The 17,622-nt window shown below is 42.4% G+C and overlaps 1 protein-coding gene across 4 annotated transcripts in view; it reads right to left on the reverse strand.

Moving 5' to 3' along the window:
* Bcap31 (B cell receptor associated protein 31) overlaps window positions 1-17,541 on the reverse strand; it is a 42,414-nt gene extending 24,873 nt beyond the window's left edge. The window contains exons 1-5 of one of the 4 annotated variants that reach the window (XM_052741836.1): window positions 17,419-17,541; window positions 16,734-16,823; window positions 15,486-15,621; window positions 13,291-13,391; window positions 2,399-2,546 (exon numbers count right to left, since the gene is read on the reverse strand). In XM_052741836.1, coding sequence (XP_052597796.1) covers window positions 2,399-2,546; window positions 13,291-13,391; window positions 15,486-15,577 — 341 coding nt within the window. In that variant the 5' untranslated portion in view covers window positions 15,578-15,621; window positions 16,734-16,823; window positions 17,419-17,541. Of the gene's footprint in view, window positions 1-2,398; window positions 2,547-13,290; window positions 13,392-15,485; window positions 15,622-16,733; window positions 16,824-17,189; window positions 17,304-17,418 lie in introns of those variants that run through there. The other 3 variants (XM_052741825.1, XM_052741817.1, XM_052741807.1) reach the window with 3 other exon arrangements.
* Between the last annotated feature and the right edge of the window lie 81 nt (window positions 17,542-17,622).

A 17,622-nucleotide genomic window follows, 5' to 3' on the forward strand; every position in this document is an offset into this window, starting at 1 on the left:
CTAGAGGATCTAACAGGCAACATGTAGTGCACATACATGCACACAGGTAAAATGTGGTGGTATTGTGTTCCCCAAAATATTGTGCACTCTAATAAACTTATCTGGGGTCAGAGAACAGAACAGCCACTAGATATAAAGGCCAGAAAATGGTGGCACTCACACCTTTAATCCTAGCATTCCAGAGGCAGAGATCCACCTAGATCTCTGTGAGTTCAAGGCCACACTGGTAACAGCCAGGCATGGTGACTCATGCCTTTAATCCCAGGAAGTGATGGCAGGAGGCAGAAAGGTATTTAAGGCGTGAGAACCAGGAACTAGAGCCTGGTTAAGCTTTTAGGCTTTAGAGCAGCAGTTCAGCTGAGATCTATTTGGATGAGGACACAGAAGCTTCCAGTCTGAGGAAACAGGATCAGCTGAGGAATTGGCGAGGTGAGGAAGCTGTGGCCTGTTCTGTCTCTCTGATCTTCCAGCATTCACCCCAATAACTGGCCTCAGGTTTGTTTTTATTAATAAGACCCTTTAAGATTCATGCTACAGCAAAACATTTATACACATAAAATAAAAATAAATCTAATCAGAAAAATTTTAAGTAAAGCAAAGGATATAGTTCAGTAGTAGAATATGTGCCTAGTATGCAAGAGGCCCTGGGTTCAAGGCCTGGTACCACAAAAATATTAAACACTCACATGCACATAAACATATATATAGTCTTAAAAATGTCTTAAGAGCTGAAAGTGAAGGTAGTAGCAAAGCATAATGTGCTTTGCATTTGTAGAGCCCTAGATTGTACAAACATACAATGATGACTCAGCACACTAAAACACTAAAAAGATACAAAGTAGACACAGACAGACACACACACATCCTCACTTGCCTCCATATTTCACTCTCCTCAACTTGGATCCAGAAAAATCCAAGATCATGACTGGCTGTTTTCTGGAAAGCTAAAATCTGGACAGGTAGAATATTAATGCCTACTAAAGCACAACATGCCAGGTGATTAAGAGGGTAAAAATCCCTTAAACACTAAATTTTGAGTCTTCGGGCCTAAAGCCAGGTGAGAATGACTATCTTCAAACCTAGCATGAGAATCCACACACTAACACAGTAGCACTGTCTGAATGGACCCCCAAATTCATGTGTTTATCTTAATCTCCATTGTGATAATACTAAGAGTTAGAGTAGGGCCTATTGGGAAATCATTAAGCTTTGAAGGCTCTGCCCTCATAAATGAATTAGTGTCTTATAAAGGTCCACAGGAAACTAACTTGGGCTTTTTATGCTGTCAGCATGTGAGAACAGTGTTCCTCCCCTCCAGAGAATACAAATACAGCATCAAGGTATCATTTCAGAAGCAGAAAGCAGCCCTCACTAGACACCAAGCCTCTCCATGCATTGATTTCAGATGCCCCAGCCTCTAGAACAGTGAGAAATGCACTTATTACCACAGAACAAATACACTAAGACACTTGGCCTTGAACAACAGAGCAACCAACATTTTAGGTATGATTTTATTGTGTTTGAATAATGCTAGGGATCAAATCCAGGGTCTTGCACATACCAGGCAAATCCTTTACTACTGAGCTATATTCCCAGCCTATTATTGATATCCTTTTAATACGTTTTTACCTGCCCTAACCTGAGCGTGTCTGTCTAGTTCTCCGCTGGGCCCTTAGATTAAAGTCCATGGGTGAAACCAGGGGCAGAAAACAGGGCTCTAGACACTAATAGGCATTTTCACCTCATCTAATCTTACCCAATTAGGCACCCTTGCAGGCTTGGTCAAGGCTTTCAGTCTTGTAAGAAATGACCAAAAATACTCAAGACACCATAGATTACAATATGATCTGGATACAAATTTACACTAGGGAAGGCCCCGAGGACAGGGTCAGTCTCAACCCATTCATGTTACTTCTGCCCACTCTACACAACTCAGTACCCCATATACAAAAGGCCCCAAACCAGTAAGTCCCTTATGAGATGGGCTCCAAAGATCTTTCCCAGAGAGAAAGCTTTGCCACTTACTTCAATCGACAAGCAAACAAAGCATAAAATGGTAATACATCTGACCTACTACAAAATGTAGTAAGATAGATCTTAATTAAGTTCAAGGCCAGTCTTGCTTACATAGTGAGTTCCAGGATAGTAGGTGATACTCAGTAAGAGTGTCTCAAAAAAAAAAAAAAAGAAAAAGAGAGAAGGTTTTCTGGAATTTGTTCAACCCTTCCCAATCTCCATGCTGCCTCTGGAGGTCAGGAGGCAATTATGTGGTTTATCAAACACAAACAAGGACACACAATGAGGAATTAAAGCCACAGGAGAAGGCCAAACTACACAGCTCTATACTCTTGGTTAGCCCACGGCTTCTTCCACAAGTCCCTGACCCCTCCCTACTCACAAGGACAGCAGCAAGGAAAAGCCAGCAATATAGAGATTCCTCTGAGCACGGAAAAGCTTCATGTGGAAGTGCTCCATGGCACCTGGATTGTTCTGGAGGTTCACCTTTTCTGTCACATCATCATATTTCCGGATCTCACGTACAGCATCTTTGGGAGAACAGAGATGGCCATTTGACAAGGAAAACAGGTAGCAAGACTCCTTTCCTTCAAATCCAAGTACTAATTCTATACACAACCTTTGTGGGAGGTTTTATCAAAAGTTCTCAACCTTAGACCTCCTTTTAACTTTTTACAAACCAAACCCACCCTACTCTAGTTAGATCACGAGCTTGTATTACACTTCAAGATGCTATTCAGGGTTGAGGCATTGCTGGCAATGGAGATAGATTCCCTTTCCCATGATACTTCCAACCTCAGTTTGTCGTTTTCTCTCAAGTTGGACTGCCAGCCACTTAACTGATCAGTCAGGGGTCCTGTTGGTAGAAAGCTCACAAAACCTGTCCAGGAGGCATTGGCAACAGTGAGCATTATTATGTTTTACTTAATTAAAAAGAACTTCATGGGCTAACAAAATGGCTCTGTGGGTAAGGGTACTTGCCACTAAGCCTGACCACTTGAATTCAATCCCCAGGACACACATGGTAAAAGGACAGAACCGACTCTTGCCAGTTGTCCTCTGACCTCCACATACACACTGTTGCATGCATGTGTCTCCTACCACCAATAAACTGTAATTAAAGGCTTTTTAAAAGAGGAATTCATGTCCATCAAAAATTCAAACAGCAAAATTGTAAAAAGAAGAAATCTCTAATACAATCACCTATAGCAGGATATCCATATGTGTAAATACACAGCTATCAGTTTTAACGTCATTTGGTCACATCACCCTATGTTATCTTTATAACATACATTTGTCACTGAAATTATCTTCAATCTGTGTTTCCTGTCCATCTTCCTCACAGCAGACTACAAACTGAAAAGCCTTTTCCTCTATATCCCTTAGAGTTTAACACAGGGCACATAGCAAAAACTATACTGCTGAGTGAGTGAACAGCCTCTGCTCCCACAAGAGCCATTGTCAGATACACAGTGCTCTGGTTTAATAATATACGTCCTCAGAATCTTTGGTCTGTAATGCAGACATGGAACCTTAGTATTATCTACTAATCTCCCCCACCACTTACCTCAAAAAAGAATTTTAGCAGGGCTTGGTGGCATACACCTTTAATCCCAGCACTTGGGAGGCAGAGGCAGGAAGATCTCTGAGTTTGAGGCCAGGCTGGTCTACAGAGTGAGTTCTAGGTCAGCCAAGGGTACATACAATTACACACTGTCTCCCACCACCACCACCAAAAAAAGGGGGGACATTTTTTGAAGTCAGCACATAAAAATCTACCTGAAGAGCTGAACATGGTGGTATATACCTATTTGAAAGACTGAGACATGAGGGTCACAAGTCATAGCTAGCCAGGGCTACAGGATGAGACCCTGTCTCAAACGAATGACTAAAAACAAAACAAAAAAAATCTATCTGAAGGAGGCTCTTAACACACCTCTATGTAAGACAGGCAAGATATTGTCTGTTCAGTTTGTAGTTTGTAGTTTGAGACTACTTGGTTTTCAAGCCCATCTTGCATTACAAAATGTGCCTGCCCTCCTAGTATCTTTGCATTAAATCTGTGCCATGAAGCAAGCACTCTCAAGTGCTGACAGTAGGATCATAAACTGGTATAACACACCTGGTAGAAAATAAAAAACATTCATACCCTCAGGTTCAGTAATTCTACCTCTATGAATTTATCCCACAGAATCTTTTGTATACAAATGCAAGGATGCCTATAAAGTGGTATCATTATGGGAGAATATGATGCATTCTTTAAAAAGAATGCAATTGCTATCAAAAGATGTCTAAAGTACAGCATGTAAGTGGAAAAAGCACAAAGAAAATGTACATGACTCCAGGTTGTAAATATTTCAACACATAAAGTATTCATGATGATTAACTATTTAATATGTGTTACAAGGGATTGTTAAGTGTTTAATTTTTGCATTTAAAAATATTCATTATTTTTATAATTAGAAAACAAGCTAAAAACATTTTTACATTGTTACTTATATTTAGGAATCCCATCATTCCAAGGACTACCTTGGCAAACAACAAAGAGGAAACCAGGAATAAGAAAAATTGTATACTATCAACATAACCAAGGACAGCAGCAGAACGTAACCTCTTTACCTCCAACTCTCTCAAAAAGATCTAATCTAGGTCCCTCCACGTGAGGAGGGCTCTAACTGGTTATGCCCACTATCTTCATAGTATTGCTATCAACCAGCACCTCTATCTGTAGAAGGTATGTAGACTTTTCTAGGTTACGTTTTTTTAATTTTTAAATCATCTTTGTGTATACATGTGTATTTGTGTGTGCATATGTGTATTTGTGTGTGAATATAAACACAAGTGTGTCTCAGAACATCTGTGGAAGTAATAAGACAACCTCAGATGTTAATCCTTGTGTTCCACCTTGTTTGAGACAGGACTTGCAAACTGCCAGGGATTCTTCAACTCTTATTTCCCATCTCCCTATAGAAGTTCTGGGACTGTAGACACTCACATTCAGCATCTGACTTTTATGTGGGTTCTGGGAATTTGAAATCAGGTTCTTACACCTGCACAGTATGGCACTAAGCCATCTTCACACCCCCTAGATTATGCTTCATAGCATTAAAGGAGGAAGTCACCAGTCATCAGAGCCATATTTCCCTAGAATCCCCACGCAGACATCTGCAGATCCCTGATCTACAAAAACAATCAAGTTTGTGTCAACTAGTATCTTCTACATAGATCTCTCTGGCCCACTACGCTGTACTAGGAAATCAAAGACTTTCATGGCTTTAGTTAGGGGACAGAGCAAGACTGATGGAATAATCCCAATTGTGCCTTGCCGCTACAATTCTTGGCTCTACCCCAAACTCAAAAGCAAGCACACAAATTTACTTTAGAAAAAAAAAGTGCCAGGTAGTGGTGTATGCCATTAATGCCAACACTCAGGAGGCAGAGGTAGGCAGATCTCTTTGAGTTCAAGGCCAGCCTGGTCTACAGGGGGGAGTTCCAGGACAGTGAGAGCTATAAAGAGAAACCCTGTCTGGGGGGAGGGGGTTTGGGAGACAGGGACCATACAACAACAACAAACTAACTTACTGTGGGATATTTGTACCCTGTGTGAAGATGTATTGCTGTGATTGGTGTAATAAAAAGCTGAAAGGCCAATAACTAGGAGGAGAGTATAGAAAGGACTTCCAGGAAGAGAGAACTCTGGGAAGAAGAAAGGCAGAGTCACCAGCTAGACATGGAGGAAGCAGAATGAGTAGTACAGATGAGTCGTACAGAGAGAGGGCGGGGGAGAGGAGAGAATAAAATAAAAAGAAAAGAAAAGAAAGAAAAAAGAAAAGTTCTGGTCAAGGAGCTAGACATAGTTTCCAAGAGAGAAAGAGAGAAAGAAAGAAAAAAGAGAAAGAGAGGAAAGGGAGAGAAGAGAGAAGAGAGAGAGAGAGAGAGGGAAAGGGAGAGAGAGAGAGAAGAGAGAGAAAGGGAGAGAGAGAGAGAGAAAGAGAGAGAAAGAGAGAAAGGAGAGAAGAGAGAGAGAAAGGGAAGGAGAGAGAAGAGAGAAGAGAGAAAGAGAGAGAGAAGAGGGGAGAGAGAGAGAGAAAGAGAGAGAGAAGAGGGAGAGAGTGAGAAGGAGGAGAAAGAGAGAGAGAAAGAGAAAGGGAGAAAGAGAGAGAGAAAGGGAGAAAGAGAAAGAGAGAGAGAAAGGGAGAAAGAGAAAGAGAGAGAAAGGGAGAAAGAGAAAGAGAGAGAAAGAGAGAGAGAAAGGGAGAAAGAGAGAGAAAGGGAGAAAGGGAAAGAAGAGAGAAAGGGAGAAAGAGAAAGAGAGAGAGAGGGAGAAAGAGAAAGAGAGAGAGAGGGAGAAAGAGAAAGAGAGAGAGAGGGAAAGAAAGAGAGAGAGGGAGAAGAGAAGAAGAGAGAGAGAAAGGAGAGAAAGAGAGAGAGAGAGAAAGGAGAGAAAGAGAAAGAGAGAAAGGGAGAAAGAGAGAGAGAGGGAGAGAAGAGAGAGAGAGAGAGAGAGAGAAAGGAGAGAAAGAGAGAGAGAGAGAAAGGGAGAAAGAGAAAGAGAGAGAGAGGGAGAAAGAGAGAGAGAGAGAGAAAGGGAGAGAAGGAGAGAGAGAGAAAGGAGAGAGAAAGGGAGAAAGAGAGAGAGGAGAGAAAGGGAGAAAGAGAAAGAGAGAGAGAGGGGAGAAAGAGAGAGAGAGAAAGGTGAGAAGGGAGAAAGAGAGAGAGAGAGAGAGAAGAGAGAGAGAGAGAGAGAGGGAGAAAGAGAAAGAAAAAGGGGAGAAAGAGAAAGAAAGGGGCTGGAGAGATGGCTCTGTACCCTGTGCTGTGGGATGGTCTGTATGTCAAGTGTGTTGCTGATTGGTCAATAAATAAAACACTGATTGGCCATTGGCTAGGCAGGAAGTGTAGGTGGGACAAGGAGGAGAATAAAGCTGGGAAGTGGAAGGCTGAGTCAGAGTGACACTGCCAGCCGCCACGATGACAAACAGCATGTGAAGATGCCGGTAAGCCACGAGCCATGTGGCAAGGTATAGATTAATAGAAATGGATTAATTTAAGCTGTAAGAACAGTTAGCAAGAAGCCCTGCCATGGTTAAGAGCACTGGTTGTTCTTTCAGAGGTCCTGAGTTCAATTCCAAGCAACCACATGGTGGCTCACAACCATCTATAATGGGATCTGATGCCCTCTTCTAGCATACCAGAGTACAGACAGTGCACTCATATACAAAAATATATAAATAAATAAATAAAATTAAATAATAAAATAAAATAATTAAAAAAAGAGAGAAAGAGAGAGGGAGGGAAGGAGGGGAGGGGGGAGGGGAGGGGAGGGGAGGGGAGGGGAAGGGAGGGGAGGGAAGGGAAGAGAAGGGAAAGGGAAGGGAAGGGAAGGGAAGGGAAGGGAAGGGAAGGGAAGGGAAGGGAAGGGAAGGGAAGGGAAGGGAAGGAAGAAACAAGGAGCTAGACATAGTTTCCTAGTCCCATAGTCTCTCAGGTGGCACCGTGCTCAGCATACAGAGGCAAGGCTACCAGCTGCTGGCTGTGTGCTTGAGCCAGGCACCAGTGCAGAACCATGCAGTGGATGGACTAGCCCTTTAAGATTTGACTTTTGAAGGCTGGAGAGATGGCTCAGTAGTTAAGAGCACTGGCTGCTCTTCCAGAGGTCCTGAGTTCAATTCCCAGCCACCTATAATGAGATCTGGTGCCCTCTTCTGGCCTGCAAAGACACATGCAAGTAGAACACTGCATACATAATAAGTAAATAATAAATAGATCTTAAAAAAAAAAAATTTGATTTTTGAGGCCAGAAAACGCTGCAGATGCACAAAACGTCAGTTCCAAACCAAGAAAATCTCTAAACAGATAGAGTATGCTTTAAAATGTGTTTACATGCTGAAGAAAATAAATGGGTATAGAATAGTTTGAAAATAGTAAGTCTTTAAAAAGCAAAGTAATATAAAAAGAATAAACCATGTACGGTTGGGAAAAACACAGGGTATCTGGACCCTGTATGGTGTTTTATTGACTGAATTTTTTAAATGCTAATGAACAAAATGACAGCTGCTGAAAGATGTTAGATTGTGTAAGAAACTGTTGAATTGAACCAGCCTATACATTTTAAAGATGTCTTAACTTCAGAACAGAAGTCAGGAAATACGCTGTATTGGGAGAGGTTATGCCTTTATTTCCACACAAAAACCAATGGATCTCTTCAAAATTAATAAAGATCAGATCAGATTTGATGGGGGAGACCTCCTGAGGATCTTGGCTACAAACATAAAGAAAAAAACAAAAAAGACTACAGGACATATGACATATATACTGATCTCTTTACATGGGAACAGCTCTGAGACTGGATGAGACATGATAAATCTTGTTGGCTACTGAGTCCTCATGACTTAGTATTACATGCTATCCTTTCCTATGGCATGGACAGAGGTTTGGTTAAGCAGTCCAAACAGACTTATAAAGTTGACAGATGTCTTTTACTTGCTCAAACATAAAACAAAAAATCATCTTTAGCTGACTTGTATACACCATACATTCCACACTTGTGGTTTTTTTTAATGATTTATTTTCTAATTTTATGTGCATTAATATTTTGCCTACATGTATGTCTGTGTGAGGGTGTCAGATGCCCTGGGGGTAGAGTTACAGGCAGTAGTAAAATGCCATGTGGGTGTTGGGAATTGAACCCAAGTCCTCTGGAAGAACAGCCAGTGTTCTTAACCACTGAGCCATCTCTTCAGCCCCTCCATACTTGTATTAATGCAGATATATATGTTATCTTTAAAAGTTTGTTTTCAGAAAAAACAGACAGCAATAAAAACAAACAGCCCAGGTGATCCTAGCCTTTCAGAATGCCTCTGCTGCAGTTTCCTAAAAATTCTACATCTAAAACAACTTCAAAACTGCTACCTGAGATGGTCCAGCCTCACAGATTACTCCAGCCAGGACTTCAGATAAGCTCTACACTTTCCCATCACACAAAGACTAAACAAAAATAATACAGCTAGCTCTCCCAGGTCTTAACCATTATCCCAGTTTTCTCAAGGTCCCCTAAAGATGCTGTTGCCCTCAGACAACAGGAAGCAGTCTAAAGAACATGATGCCCACATTCCCAAAAGGTGGGGTGGGTGGTTTCTGGTTCTTCAGTGGATGTTTGTCATTGTTTAGGGGGGGGTGTTAGTTGCAAGTTGTTACTGGTCATGGTCAGAAAAACACTGAACAAAAGAGACTGGATTCAAGGATCTCTTTCTGAAAAGAAAAAAAGGGGGGATATAGGAAAAGGTAGATTATTGAATCTATCTCAAAATATTTTGTACTGGTATGGATTTTGGTTTAGTGATACAAATTTAAAGTTAATTTTGTTATACTGCATGTATATTTCTACTCTTGCTTAGGGTATTGTGTTTATGCAACTCATTTAAAAATGTAATCTATAATTAAGAAATACAGATTAATAGTCTTCTATAATAGTCAAACTTATAGTCATGTTAGTATGTTTTCAAGGTCATACACAAATATATTTAAATAGATGGTCTTCAAAAACGTCAAAGACCTATAGGATATGGCATTTAATATGTTTTATAACCTAAGGCTTCTCATGACAGTGAGATAATCTGCTCCTGCCAACACCAATTTACTTCAAAGATGAAGATAATAGGCATTAAAGAAACTCTGTATGGAGTTTGTTTTCTTTATGGAAAAGCTAGCCATATGGACAAAAAAAACTTCCCTTGCCTCAGTTGCTAACAGTATACTTTCCAAACTGGACCAGCAGGATGCAAAAGAAAACGACTACCAAACTTTGCCATGACAAGGTAAGACAGTCCTTCAAAATCTCCTGCTTCACAGGAAAGTCTGTCAGATATGCTAGGCCTGTAGGCCAGAGTTGGATGCCCCAATATTGCAGAGGAACTTTGGGTGACTTTCTAGACAGCCTGATATCCCTGTCATTAGGTAACATTTCACCCTTCTGGGGTCTTTGATGGAGTTAAAGACTAAATAGTTAAACTTACAGTTTTCCTTAGTTATGACAGAAAGCAAATTTGGTATAAAACTTCAGACTCACCAAGATAAGATAAATAATAGATTATGTTCTCCAATTTTGCCAAATACAAACAGACTGGATATTTTAACTGTAATTCTCACCTGATAACTGTTTTTGTTGTAATAATTTTATTATGTTAAAGTTGAAACTTTCCTTTTTTAGACAAAAGGGGGAAATGTGGAATAATCCTTCTGTACACTGTGTGAATATATGTCACTGTGATTGGTTTAATAAACAAGCTGACTGGCCAATAGCTTAACTGGATAAAGTTAGGCAGGAAAGCCAAACTGGAGAATAGGATAAGGAAGTGCGGAGTCAGAAGAGTAGCCAGACACACAGTGAACAAACGAGTTGGACACACAAAATGAGATAGAGGTAAAAGCCATGAGCCTTGGGGAAGCACATAGATTAATAGAAATGAGTTAAGTTGTAAGAGCTAGTTAGTAACAAGCCTCAGCTACTAGCTAAGCAGTTATAAATAATATAAGCCTCAGTGTAGTAATTTGGAAGTGGCTGCTGGGACGAGAAAACTTTGCCTACAGTTTTCCTTGTTACCAAATTCAGAAAAGAAACTTACATAAAAGATGTAAAGTTTATAAGGTTCAAAAACATTAAAGCTTGTTTATCTAAGAAAATGTTTTAAGGTCTAAAAAGATTTTTAGGATGGTAATACAAGTTACGATAGAAAGTGGTTTAGGTATAAAACTTTGGACTCACAAAGAAAGTATAAATAATAAGAGTATTTTCTCTGAATATGCCAAATAGAAATAGACTGGACATTATGAATCTAATTCTTACCTGATAATTGTTCTTACTGTAAATAGTTTTACTATGTTAGCATTAAAAGCTTTCCTTTTTATTTAGACAAAAAGGGGGAAATGTGGGATATTTGTATACTGTATGAAGATGTATTGCTGTGATTGGTGATATAAAACGTTGAACAGCCAATAGCTAGGAGGAGAGTATAGAAGGGACTTCTGGGCAGAGAGAGAACTCTGGAAAGAAGAAAGGAGGAGTAACCAGCCAGACATGAAGGAAGCAGGATGGGCGGTACAGAGATGGGGTAACAAGCCACATAAAAGAATGCAGATTAATATAAATAGGTTAAGTTATAAGAACTAGTTAGGAACAAGCCTAAGCTAAGGCTGAGCTTTCATAATTAATAATAAATAAGTCTCATTATTTGTAGGCTGATGGTCCCGATGAAAAAGTACTACTACACTAACTATTATAGCTTGGCATTTCATGAAGTTCAACTCTAAGCAAGACCTACATACACCCTATTGGCTCCTACCCTAGAGGCTACTCAAACCATAAGTGAAAAAAACTGCCTCATGGAATCTTGCTAACTCTAAGCAAGACCTACATACACCCTATTGGCTCCTACCCTAGAGGCTACTCAAACCGTAAGTGAAAAAAACTGCCTCATGGAATCGTGCTAAAAGCGTTTCAAAAGGTATGTGAGTAGCGGGCACCCACCAGCTGTGCCTGGAAATCTATGGGCACATTTGACCTGTTCAGAGGAAGTCCTGCCTGAACAAATCCCATCAATCACTAAACATTAAGGGAAAATGCCCAATGCTGCAGTGAGTGGGTGAAGCGATGCACAACACTAACCCACACTGTACCCTGCAATGTTTCTGCTAGGAACTTGAGAAAGGAGTACTCTATGCCTACGTGGGCATCACATCTCTGAAACAGGACTTGATGTTTCACAGCAGAGTAAAGAAAATTGAGTCCAAGCAAGGGAACAGACTGATGGCTCACTACAGCAAAACAACAAACATTCAACAGCCAGACAAGAGCTTTATTGGTTCCGTCTCTATATGGGCTCACTACCACCTCACGGTAAAATGTTCCCCTTCCATCTTTGTTTTTTGAGACAGGGTCTATGTAACCCTGGCTATCCTGGAACTTTCTATGTAGACCAGACTGGCTTCAAACAGAGATAGATCCACCTGCACCTACCTCTTGAGTGCTGGGATTAAAGGCAAGCACCAACTTGCTTGTCTCCCCTTCCATCTTGATACCACCTATCAAGGCCACAGACCTGAGCCTGCCCTCTGACCCATTTATCTTTCAAAATCTTGTGGATGATGCATATTAATGCTGGAGTTTACAATACTATACAACTGAATGACCTGGAAAGACTTTACTTCTATACATATGCAAAGAGGTCTCAGTTCTGTCTCTAAGACATGCTGTTAAACACCTAGTTTTCTACCTACACTATAGGATAAGGCAGAACCCCATTTCCAGCTAGGCTGTTTAATTGGTCTGTCTTGTACTTGGAAGCCCTGTTTCACCAGGCATGTTGGTACATATATGTAACCCCAGCACTCAAGAGACTGAGCCAGGTGTTTAATGCCAGCCTAGACTACAGGGTAAGACCATATCTCAAATAAAAGAAAAAAACAACTCATATTTTTCTTTTATTAAAGATTTTATGTGTATTGGTGTTTTGCCTGCATGTATGTCTGTGTGAAAGTATCAGATGCTCTGGAACTAGAGTTACAGTGTTGAGCTGCCATGTGGGTGCTGGGAATTGAACCCGGGTCCTATGGAAGAGCAGCCATTGTTCTTAACTGCTGAGCCATCTCTCCAACCCTGTCATGCCTCTTAAGATGAGAAAACAAAACAAACAAAAAGCAGCCAGGCACACATCTCTTTAATCTCAGCACTTTGAAGGCATAGGCAGAGGCAGACAGATCTCTGAATTTGGGGCCAGCCTGGTCTACAGAGCAAGTTCCAGGACAGCCCAGGCCACATAGAGAGACCCTGTCTCAAACAACAAAAAATAATAATAACAATGACAAATAAACAAAAAGTAAAAGACAAAATAAATTTAAAAAGATGATGATGTTAGGCTTCAAGCGAGAAGACCACACTGCTGCCTACATGACTAAAAAGCAGCACTATCTGGACCAATGTCACAGGCCAGTTAGTTCTCTCAGCATCAGTTTTAAATTAACTAGAGTACCCTGGAAACACAGGTGGTCATAAGAGTATATAAAAGCCACTGAGTATAAGCCCACACAGACTGCTATAGGAACCTCTTGAAATGAAAGCCTTGCTAATAGCACCTCCGTCACAGATGAATGAAAAGGCACTTAATTAGTTTGTCTCTGAGAAGGTAAAACTTTTCTATCAATCCAACGTGACAGAGGGCTTTAGAAGCCATGACACAGGATCTGGTCAAGCAGCAACCCCTACTGCAGCTCACTCACCAATGACCAACAGCACAAGGATGATGATGAGAACCACAAAGAAGGTGTTGCCATAGGTCACTACCAACTCGACCAGCCGGGATTTGAAAATCTTCTGCCATCTGTTAAGGAGATGAAGATAGACACTAAAGAAGCCGCACTTTTGTAATCCAAACCCTGAGCAAAATGGAAAGATAGCTTGGTGCTCTTCTCCAATGACCAAGATGTTTGTCCACCTGCAGAAAAACCTAGAAAATTAGTCTTAAAACACTGGCAGTCTCTAATAAAGGAAACTTACAGCCGGGTGGTGGTGGCACACACCTTTAATCCCAGCACTTGGGAGGCAGAGCCAGGCGGATCTCTGTGAGTTCAAGGCCAGCCTGGGCTACCAAGTGAGTTCCAGGAAAGGCGCAAAGCTACACAGAGAAACCCTGTCTCAAAAAACCAAAAAAAAAAAAGAAAAGAAAAGAAAAGAAAAAAGAAACTTATTTTTCATTGTACTTTTCTTTGTAGTAGTTGAAGTGTCTGCCACAAATAGTTTATTCCTTTTGTCTTTCTTTTTATCTTTTCTTTTTTTCTGACACAGGGTCTCATTATGTAGCCCTGGCTGTCCTGGAACTCACTATGTAGACCAGGCTGGTCTTGAACTCAGAGATCCACCTGCCTCTGCCTCCCTGTGCTGGAATTAAAGAAGTGTGCCACTATGTCTGGCTTCCTTTTGTCTTTCTACTATGTAACAATCATTTTTTTGTCTAGACTCTTACCACCCTAGGTTATAAAAAGACTCTCCATTTTCAAGAACAAATATTCAAGATATGGTTTTAAAAAGCCTTCAGAAGGCGTTCCATACTGTTAAAAATCAGCAAGCCAGGATGATCATGGTGGCACACGCCTTTAATCCCAGCACTTGGGAGGCAGAGGCAGGTGGATCTCTGAGTTCGAGGCCAGACTGGTCTACATTGCAAGTCCCAAGTCTACATACTGAGACCCTGTCATCAAACCACCTTCATCATCAGATGCAGAGTTAAAAATCAACAGTTGGTTTGCTAGAAACATGACATGGCATGGTTCTGAATTTGCACTTAGTGTTTTAAGTTGGTCTTAGTCCCTGCTTCCTTCTCCTTTTTCACTTTTTTCTATGTGTTTGTATCTATATGTGGATACACATGTGTTCTGGTCCATGCACATGAGTGTGGGGGCCTTAGGTAGATGTCTTCTCTAATCATTCTCCACTTTATTTTTTTTCAAAGGTCTCACTAAACCCAGAGCTTACTGATTCTGCTAGACTGACTAGGATCCTCCTAGTCTTTGCCTCTAAAGCACTATATTACAGGAGTGTGTCACCCTGTCCAGCTTTCACATGGGTGGTAGTGATCAAACTCAGATCCTCATATTTGTACAATAAGCACTTTACTGACAAGCCATCTCCCTAGCCCTTATCATTTTCAGACAGGGAAGGTCTCATGGCGAGCTTCAAATTTGTTATGTAGCCAAAATAGACCTTGAACTGATCCTGCCTTCACCTCCTGAGTGTTGGAACAAAGTTGTCCTAGAAAGCATCCAAGCCTACAGTCCCACCAGTATTTTGGTCTCTGTATTTCCTGTAAATTGGATGCCAATGTGGGTTTTGGCAAGAATAATTCCTTGGGTATTATTAACTGTGGTGATTTTATGACATCTTAATTTAAATAGTGTGTTGATGTACTATGTATAATTTAAAAATTAGTACCTAATTAACTTTTAGCAAATCCTGTTTGTTAAAAGGGAATATGGCTTCATCTTTCATAGGCTGAGTAATGCTCATGAGGCTGCTAAGCAATGCCAGTAAGAGCTAGTTAGGAGGACAAAAGTCAGCAAATCAACAATGTAAGCCAGTGGTGCAAGTATTCTGATTTCTACACAACCATCCCCCACAGCCCTGAGGCCTAAGAATAGGCAAGAGACTCTTATTCACAAAACTGAAGCTAGATCTTCCTTTGCAAAGACCAGATGCACAGGAAAGGAACTGAAGAGGTGACAAAGCAAAACAGTGTGCAGGATTTAAAAAAACAAAAAACAAAAAACCCACTGCTGCCACCCTCATCTAAGACAGGTTTTACTTGTTTCCGTTTAGCCCTAATTTCAGGGTCCACCAACTCTGCACACAGAAACTATAAGGTTCAGGGTTAGATAGGCACCCTCCCCATATGCTTGTCTTATTGCTCTACTAGCCATACCTTTTGGGAGAAATGAAGGGAATGCAGAGAAGCAACACAGCAAAGACCTCTGCATAGAGGAAGGTGGCAACGGCAGTCCACTGCAGACTCATCCTGTGACTTAAAGGTTTCCAACAGAGAAACGGGAGCTTGTTTCCTGGTAGGTCAGAGGGAAAAGAAGGAACCATGTGATCTGGGCAGCCACTGACATCTAGTTCAAGGACCCTGGAGAGGCTGGGGTTGCTACTCTTCACAACAGATTCCAGCACTCTGCTTCAGAGCTTTTGAAGACCTAGCTGAAACAGGTCTTAACCCAATAGGGATACTTGGTCAATGATGTTTGAAAGGGACTGTAAAGTCAGCCCAAGACACCCCAAGACCAAGTTCTCAGCACAAAGGAGATTCATTTGCCCCAGAGGGACAAAGGACAAGGAATAGGAGACAGAGATCGAGGGAGAATGGGTATTTGTCCCTCTGGGACAAAGGACTGCCTCTGGATAGAGAGGAAACAAGACATGGCCCATAGGCAAATGGCAGTTTATAAAGGGAAAAAGAGAAACCCCGTGTTAGGATGAGTCGGTTAATTTTGAATGGACATGTTAATTAGGGTACCCAAAAGGGGGCTTTTGATTACTTCAATACTTTGATAGCTGGACCTTGGTAGTCAGCCTCAGGAAGAGGTAGTGGCCAAATAAGGGAACAGACCTTGGTGGCTGGCTTTAAGAATGTAATCTAACCGTTTTTAGTAAGGAAGAGGGATTGGGAGATGGGCAAAGCCTGCCATGCTGAGGCCTGCTAGAGTCCCTCCAATGTTAACCAGTCAAAGAACATGCCTTGACTGGGATAGTTACTTATGACCCTCAAGCATGTGTGTTACCACGACAAGGTACCTTTGTTGATGATTCTTTGGGGGCGGGGGAGGGGGGTCCAAGGGACTCCTTAGACCTGTTTAACTAAGAAAATATTTCTCATAAGAACAGTACATAAACAGGAGCACCCCTCAGACTCCCTTCCCAGACCAGAAGCCTCTGCAGGAGCTACATGTCTTTCAGTCACTGCTACAATGGGCCTGGGACTACAAATGTTCATATGTGCACCTTCTGCAAACGCCACTGCCTCGGCTCCTGAACAAGCAAGGAGGCCCATTCCTCCCCTAACACCTGGGAGGGACAGATAACCCAGCAGCCTCCCGCTGAAGCTGCTTTTTGGGAACTAAACAGGCCTTCTGACTGCTCCTGCGGATACATAAAGTGTGAAGCATTAACGTACCCTCAAAAGGCCCACAAGAGCGACTCCTAGAGGGCAGGAATCCAGGCCAAAAGCAAATGCAGGTCTCCACAGAACACCTCGAAGCCTTACCTGGAGAAAGTTCCAGAACCAAAAAGTCTCTCCCGAAGCCAAAGGGACCAACCTCCTAACAGCCTTAGTACGCCACAATGCCACCCAGTTCCATCGTGCCAGGTGGCCTTCGAGGAGCTAGGCCTACCTGAACAGCTCTCTCGGGTAGGACCTCATCACTGGGCCCCGCCCTCGTGCCCCTGGAGCACCGCTCCACATGCCACTCCAACATCCCTCTACCGGCCCCTGCCCTAGACTCCCAAGTCGGCCGGAATCCCGACATTTCCCAGAATCCCCAGTCTTTCTGGGATCAGTTTCCGCCCTCATGAAGGGGCTGGGGGAACCTCTGTGGTCCGGGAGCCAGCCATGCCCGTGGACCCAGCTTACCGAGTTTCAGACAACACGCACGCCCAACCGCAACTACCAAACTCTCACCACCGCTCGAGACCGCCCCTTAGCCCGCGGCCGGAAACCGGAAACGCGCGTTGGGCCACACCTACAAGCCCTGTGAGGTCCCCAACGGCTCCGCCCACTGCCGTTTCCCGCCCCGCCCCCCCAGGCCGCAGGCCATTGCCTAGATCTTCAGAGGAAGTGCCTGCAGTGCCGCGCCTCTTACACTTCGGACACGCAGGGGTGGAGATCGGAGGAGCCTTGGCGGGAAGGCTAGGGCCGCTTCTCTAGCCTGCGCGATCGTCCCTCGTCTCTGTGGTCAGAGAGGGAGTGGAACCTAGCCGTAGGGCGAGAACGGGGTGGGGCACCCCTTGCCCGGACTCCGCCTTCCGCTCCAACTCCGCCTCCCATCCCCCCTAGGGAGGGGTGG

The sequence above is a fragment of the Peromyscus californicus genome, unplaced genomic scaffold, assembly GCF_007827085.1.
Source record: "Peromyscus californicus insignis strain IS unplaced genomic scaffold, ASM782708v3 Scaffold_10__1_contigs__length_136768540, whole genome shotgun sequence".
Taxonomy (NCBI): Eukaryota; Metazoa; Chordata; class Mammalia; order Rodentia; family Cricetidae; genus Peromyscus; species Peromyscus californicus.